The 7,336-nt window shown below is 63.7% G+C and overlaps 1 protein-coding gene across 1 annotated transcript in view; it reads right to left on the bottom strand.

Moving 5' to 3' along the window:
* OSBP2 (oxysterol binding protein 2) overlaps positions 1–7,336 on the bottom strand; it is a 123,969-nt gene that overhangs the window by 10,520 nt on the left and 106,113 nt on the right. The window contains exons 5-9 of the mRNA XM_010828873.1: positions 3,148–3,340; positions 2,601–2,718; positions 1,674–1,722; positions 1,352–1,498; positions 363–608 (exon numbers count right to left, since the gene is read on the bottom strand). Of these exons, the coding sequence (XP_010827175.1) occupies positions 363–608; positions 1,352–1,498; positions 1,674–1,722; positions 2,601–2,718; positions 3,148–3,340 (753 nt within the window). The remainder of the gene's footprint in view (positions 1–362; positions 609–1,351; positions 1,499–1,673; positions 1,723–2,600; positions 2,719–3,147; positions 3,341–7,336) is intronic.

Here is a 7,336-nt window from a genome sequence, read left to right as displayed (position 1 = left end):
TGGCTGGAACTGCCCTTCTGCAGACGAGGGTGCCAGGGTGGGGCCTGGGGCTCATCACCCCCAGCCTCCACCGTCGCTGACCATAGCGCACGGGGCGCAGGCCTTCAGCTCAGCGGAGACCCCAGCAGCTCTAGCCCCGCGGGTCCCTGCAGACGCCCCTGCCCACTGCTCCTGGCCGCAAGGGGCCTCCTCCCCCGCAGCGCTCCTCCCACGCGGCCCCCCCGCCTCTCTGGGGAGCCTGCCCCCCCCACGGGAGACCCAGCCACCTGACCAGGCCTTGGCCTGATGGCCCCCGGGGTCAGTCCGTGTCCCGTCTGTCTGACCCTGACCCCCGGCCTGGCTGGAGCGGGCATGGGCCTCACCTGCTCGCAGAGGGAGCGCAGGCCCATGTCATCGAGACGGTCCAGCTCGAAGGTCTCGCCCAGCATGGGGTTGAAGGGCTTGGCGATGCGGTGCACGGTGGTGGAGTAGGAAGACACGGAGAAGGCGGCCACCAGGCACATCTGCTCCACTGCGCTGCTGCAGCGCGCCGCCGCGTCCAGCAGGCGGTGGTACTCCAGGTCCTCCGTCAGCCGCTGGAGCATGGACAGGGGCTCGTTGAAGTTCACCTGCAGGCGGGCGGGGGGTTGGTCCGGGGTCTGCACAGACCTGGGGCCGTCACCACAGCCTTGCTCTGCTCCCGTCCAGGGACGTCACCGCTCAGACCACCGTCACTGGGAGGCTCCTCTGCCACCCTGCCTGCCCTCGCCTGCCTCCGTTTTCTCCAGGTCCTCACCATGGTCCGACCTGCGGCCTTGGCAGAACAGTGAGGTTTACCTTCAGTCTCCCCTCCTAGGATGCAGGCGCCCCGGCAGTGACTCCTAGGAGTCAGAGAGCGAGCGAGCGAGCAAGTGGACAACGTGGGTCCACCTTGCACTCTGAGCTGTCACGCAGCTTTCTGCCCTGGGTCACAGAGTGAAACCAAGTCCCGGCTCCCCTCTGTGGGGAGGCCGTTGTGGTCAGCTGCCTGCAGTGACCTCGCTGGGGTGGGGGCCTGGGGCAGCCCAGCTCAGAGAGGGCAGGCCCACTCGGCCCACACCCAACCCAGCCCCATTTCCCCTCCTGCCGGGGCAGGTGGCGGTCCGTGAGCCCCACGTCTGATCAGCAGAGCCCCTCCCTGGCTCCTTCCCTGAGTCCGAGACCTCCAACCTGGGGGAACGTCAGCAGCGCCGAAGGACACGATTCAATAATGCGATATGTGCTCAAGTGTGCCGCTAAGAAAACAACATCAGGGCTGCGTGCACTTCCCACGGGCCACTACGTCCCCTCCAGGAACCAGCACAGACCCCCGGGGCCCCTGCCTGGCCCCTACCGGCATGGGGATTTTGGAGAGCTCCCGGCCGATGCAGTTCTTCATGATGCTCCAGAGATTAAGGCTGTAGTTGGGCTTGTCAGGGATGCGGACACGCCTCTTGACTTTGGGGGGCCCCTGGGGCACAGGCGAGGCGCCATCCAGCACCTGCCAGGGACGCGGAGTTCACCCGTCAGAGGCGGCGCCGGCTGGCACGTTGCTGGGGGAGGGGCAGGCTCTGCCAGGGCTGAGATGAAGGCCCCCAGGGTGCAGGGCCCCCCGAAGGGCCTGAGGTCAAAGTGCCGGCCTCCCCGCTTCCCCCCCCCAGGGTCCCCTCACTCACGTTGTCTGCGGTCCATTCCACAGAGCCTGCAGTCCCTGCCTCAGCTTTTCTGTGGGAAACAAAGGAGAGGCAAGTTGTTTCCAAATCCCAAGGCCTCCTGGGGGCCTGGCCCCCTTCTATCCAGCTCCCTGGGCAGCCAGAATTTTCAAGACTTTGTTTCAAACATTATTGGGAAACAGAAGATGACTCTGAGTTGGAAATATCCTGCTGAGCTGACCAGAAATTCCCTAAGCGGGTAAGAGGACTCCAAACCAGGCCTCTCCCTGGAAGAAGCCAGGACAGGGAGGTGGTAAGACGTGCTGGTCCACGAAGGCAGAGGAGGAGCAGCCACAGGTTCTCACGGGCCCCCTCCTGCCTGGCTGGGTTTCGAGGGGCAGTAGCACAGGCGTGGGTCTGGGGCTGCCGGGAAGCCAGACACGCCTGGGGACGGGCAGGGGGCTGCAGTTCTGTCGGTGTCCCCAGGACGTGGAGAGGCAGCTCCTTCCCAGATCGAGTTCAGGGCCCCCATGCCAACCAACGCAGCCCCCCCGGGTGTCAGGACCTGAGGCGCCCTGGCGAGAGTGAGCAGCCCTGGTGAGGCCCATGCCCTAAGCCCGTGAAGCCCGCGCTCCCGCCCCGCGCGCTCCCCTGCCCACAGCCCGACCTCCCTTTGCTCCTCCAGCACGTCCTGCCAGCTCCCGCACACCTGGCTGTGTCCTGAGGCCCCGAGACTGGCAGCGTGGCTGTCAGCTGTCCCGGTCACTACTAACGAGTATTTAGACAGATCATTTCTGAAAGAGCTGGCTTTTACGAGAAATGAAACAAAAGCTTCGAGGTGGAGAATGAGAGGCTTCCCGTCTGGACCACGACTGAGAAGAAAACCCGGAGTGCAAAGAGCGGAGGCGCATGAGGGGCAGGCCGGCCCGGGAGTGGGCGCTGGGTGCTCACCCGTCCTCACTGGGCTCAGTGGTCACGGTGATGAAGGACGCGGCATCTTCCATGGCGTCGAAGTACTCTGTGTCCTCATCGTCCTCACTGTCCTCGGCTTTGCTGGTGAAGAGGCTTCCTAGAGACACACCGCGCTGCCTCAGCCGGCAGCCTCCTGCCCCCACCCCCTGGCAGTGCAGAGCCTGTCACCCGCCAGCCACCCTGCTCCCTTCCCCGGAATGGGCTTCCCTCTCAGCCTCCTGCCCAGGGAGCCTCCCTCCTTCCGGAAGCTTCTCCCATCTCCCAAAATGCTGGCCAGTGGCCCGGCTTCCCTTTCCCGGGGCGCCTGTGACCTCCGAGCCCCAGGTTAGGTGGGCGGCCACCTGGCACCCAGGAGGTCTGGCCACAGGGCTCGTCTTTGGAGCCTGTGCCCGTCATGGGGGTGCAGGGGCACGGGCGGGCAACGGGTGTGGGCGGGAGGGTTGTGCGTCGGGGGGGCCGCAGAAGCCGAGCCAGCTGGCAGAGGGGACGCCGAGGGAGCAGGGCGGGTGGACAGGCGCCCGCTCACCCTCGCTGAAGCTCTTGCTGGGGTTGGCGGCCCGGCCCGGGGTGCTGCGGAAGGCGCGCTCGAGGCTGTTGTGCTGCTTGGCCAGTTGCTCGATGGTCTCCTCTAGGTGGACGCGCTGCTCCTGCTCATACTGCAGGGCTCGCTGCCATTTCCGGCTGTGCGTCTCCGCTAGTTCCAGGAAGTCCCTGCAAGCCTGGGGCGGGGGGTGGGGGGTGGCCTGTGAGCAGAGGGAGGCCACAGGAGTCCATCCCCAAAGGGCTCAGAAATACCCATGCTGCCCCTTGTGCCTGTCATGGCGTCAAGAGACCCCGGCTTTCTCAGAGCCAGCCTGGCGTCTGCCCTGGTTGGCAGCCCGCACTTGAGACGCCCTTCAAGAGCAGCAAGCTGGTGTGGCCAGCAGCAGCCAGCGCTCTGGGTGTTTCTCAGGGCGGGGCCCCAGCTCTCAGCTGCCACAGCTTCTCTGTGTGCGGGGCCTGAGGTTTGTCACAACCCCGTCCCCGCTGGAACCAGCGCACTCCTGGCAGCCCGGGCCAGACCCTGCCTTAGGTGCAGAAGGAAGGAAAGCCACCTGCTTTCTGCTGCACTGCCTGGCCCGGAGCTAAAGGGTCTTGTCCAGCAAAGGAGAAGTGAAGTTGCTCAGTTGTGCTCAACCGTCTGCGACCCCATGTACTGTAGCCTGCCCTCCATCCATTGGATTTTCCAGGCAAGAGTAATGGAGTGGGTTGCCATTTCCTTCTCCAGGGGATCTTCCCCACCCAGGGATGGAACCTGGGCCTCCCATACATGGGCAGAGGCTTTACTGTCTGAGCCACCGCGGAAGCCCCCAGTTCCAGCAAAGGAACTGGGACTCAGAATTTTGTACCGAGTTAGCACACAGTCAGTTACCACAAGTTCCCTTCAGACTTGTGGCCGCTTTGACACCCAGATTCTGCTCAGCCTGCTGGGTCCACAGGTGGTTCCGGTCCCCACCGAGGAAGCGTGGGATGGCCATTCTGCCCCCATCGCCACAGTGCAGAGGGGGCCGGGCCTCTGTTGTCCCTGGGGGGCAGAGAGTTCCAAGCCGGACACTCTGGACTTGCCCTTTCTCAGAAAGGACACTGGCTCCCAGCCCAAGCTGCACTGGTGGTCTCAGGCCGCCACCCTCCCCAGCCACTGCGCTCCATGAACATGGCACGTGGCCCCTCCCCGAGGACTAGAGAGCTGAGTCCCGCAGGGAGAAAGGCACAGGGGCCACGCAGCACAACCTGAAGGGCTGCTGGGAGGAGCCAGGGGCAACGCAGAGCTCAGGGCCAGGGAGCACTTGACGGACACCCTGTTCATGAAGGTCAGCACCCTGCCCGGGCTCAGCCGGCTCTCCCGCCCCACAGGGAGCCGTGCCCCCAGCGGGGGTGGCCTGGCCGGTGGAACGGGCCCTGGCCTGGGGCTCCAGAGGGCCGGCTGCTCAGCTGGTCCTGCACGTCGCCCCTTAACAAGCTCTTCCCAGGCACCTTCCCTCCGTCACCCCATCTCCTCTCACCGCCCCCCAGCCCCCGCAGCACACAGTGGGCAGGGCTCTCCTCAAGGAAACCAGAAAAGGGTGAGAGATCAGAGTGGGAATGCCCAGTTCCTGCATGGGCCACTCGGCTTCTCTGAGTGCACGTCCTGTCCGTGAACCCCAACAGGAATGCCCTGCAGACCCCGCACTCGTGAGCCCCTGTCCCTGCTCACCCAGCAGAGTCCTCAAGGTGGGAGGAGAAGGACTGTCCCTATCTGACAAAAGAGGAAACAGGCTCAGTCCCCAGAAGCTCCCCTGCAAGGCTCTGGGGAGCGGGTGTGTTCAGGGGCCCCTGCCCTCCCTGGCAGGTCTGATCCCTGCCCAGCCACACCTAAGCCACTGTAACTCACTTCTCCAGCGGGGCAGGGATTTGTGACAGGTGTCCCGACACGGGCTGGGGGAGGGAGAGACTCGTGGGGAAGGGAAGAAAGCTGCTTATGTGCTCAGCAGGCTCTGGAGGTGAGAGGCTGCAGCCCGGCCCTTGCAGGCCTAGGGCTCAGTGGGCTCCGTAAGGCTCACCCCCTGGACTGGAGCTGCAGCCACGGACTACCGCACAACCTGGGGGCCCCAAGGTGGGTCTGAGGAGGCCTGCTCTAGGCCCATCTGTCCTGCTCCCGAGTTTGTGACCTGGAGCCAAGCCTCCCACCCTGGGTCCCACAGTGGCCCCAGCTTCACCCTTGCCCCGCCCCTCCTCACAGTAAACCTCAGGGTAGGGGCCCTGACAGCAGCCGCTGACCGCCCCTGCAGGGGCCAGACTGGAAGGCACCTCTCTCCTGGGTCTGCCCCCTGGCAGGTTAAGAGGCAGCAGAGGGATGGGAGGACCGAGCACCCCCTCAGAAACGTCCCCCACACAGGAGCCCCAGGACCCCAGGTCCTTGACCCAGAGCTCAGCCCACCCTGGTGAGCTGCCAGCCTTCAGTGACCTGAGCGCACGTCACCCCTCCCCTGCTGACCCCAGTGACCCGAGCACGCGTCACCCCTCCCCTGCTGACCCCAGTGACCTGAGCACAGCCCCAGCGCCCCGTCAGGTAGTCTGGACTCCGGCCACCTGTTTGCCACCCGAGGAGGGAGCCCTAACTGTAGGGTACTGGTCCACTCCGCTGCTGGTCTGGGCAGCTCTCGGGCCACTGAGCTGGGTGTGTGGCGTGTTAGAAACTCACCCCAGAGGCCTAGAGTTGGTGGGAGGGGTGTGCCCTTGTCTTCTTGGGCCCACCGCTTCAGGGAAGACCCTTGCTGGGGGCTCCTAAGCCCCCAAAACTGAGGCCCAGGGAGGAGGGGCTGCCTAGGTGAAGAAGAGGCGAGCAGGACAGGATGCCAGGGCCCCTGGCCTGCCCGTCTTGGGTAGAGCATGAAGGGACCAGGGCTGAGCCATGCGTGGAGCCCTGTTACGGGAGACACACGTGAAGGGTGCTCACGGTTTTCTGGTTCTTGGGGTCTGTGGGTGCCCTGCCCGGTGGCACTTGGCCTGCCCCACTGGACTGGCTTGGCAGCTCCCCAAGGGCCTCTGCCGAAGCGCTGCTTCGTGGCACCTGCTGCCGTCACTCCCCCCAACCCTGCAGAGATCCTGCAGTCACCCCTCCAGTTTTAACAGAGGTGGATGCTTTGCTTTTATATAACTCACAGCATTTAAAACAATGCTTGTGAAAGAGCCACAAACAACAGTGTATAATAGCCAAAGGTCAACCTGCATAATTCATACAGACTCAGAGAGCTCCACGTGGCCTCAGCGCCCTGCCAGCAAAAGCAAGGAGGGGAAGATAACAAGGACTACTGTCCAGCACAGGGAACTCGACTCAGTATCTTGTAATAACTTGGAAAGAATCGGAGAAGAATGAATAAATAACTGAACCATGTTGCCATATACCTCAAGTTAGCAATGTAAATCAGTGTAAAAAGGGGCTTCTCTGGTGATCCAGTGGCTAAAATTCCACTCCCCCAACGCAGGGGCCCCAAGTTTGATCTCTGGTCAAGGAAACAGCTCCTGCAGGCTGCAGCCAAGACCCAGCACAGCCAAATAAACACTTAGAGAACGACAAAGCCAAGGAGGGAAAGATGCTTGTGGTATGAAGATGAATTAGCCTCCCTTCCTCCTCCTCTTGATGTTCATGAGGCTCTAAATACTCTAGAAACGACCATTTTCTCGCCCAGCTTCTCTCAGACCTGGTCCCGGACCTCCTCCACACTCACCTCTGGGGCCCCGTCCCTCCCCACACTCCCCCTCCCACGTGGCCCCTGTGTCTTCCTCCCTTTCTCCAGCCCCACTACCCTCTGACCCCCCCACAGGCTGGGGTAAGGGCTGTCAGGGGCATCCTCACAGCGCTGAGGAACCATTACAAGTATGGTGAGGACGTGCGGCTCAGGGAGGCCAAGGGACCTGCTCAAGACAGCGGGTTGTGCTTTAGGACCAGGGTCCGAGTCTCCCTTGTCAAGATGGATACTTACGCCTGTCTGGGCGCCCCTTGGGCTGGTGTGGCCTCCAGGGCCTCCCTGCAGCGGAGCCGGGCTCCTCGGGATGCTGCCCTGCCTGGTCCCTGAAGCTGAGACTGTTGCTGACATGGCCAGGGCTGCCCGCCAAAATCCCGGTGCCCCCCCACCTCACCGTCTCTGAAGGACAGGTCGACACGGAGCCACAGGGGCACAGGGAGTCCCGGGCCC

This window comes from Bison bison, unplaced genomic scaffold (genome assembly GCF_000754665.1).
Source record: "Bison bison bison isolate TAMUID 2011002044 unplaced genomic scaffold, Bison_UMD1.0 scf7180017864495, whole genome shotgun sequence".
In the NCBI taxonomy this organism is placed as follows: Eukaryota; Metazoa; Chordata; class Mammalia; order Artiodactyla; family Bovidae; genus Bison; species Bison bison.
Note: the sequence above shows the minus strand (reverse complement) of the source record. Positions and strands in the feature narration are given on the sequence as shown.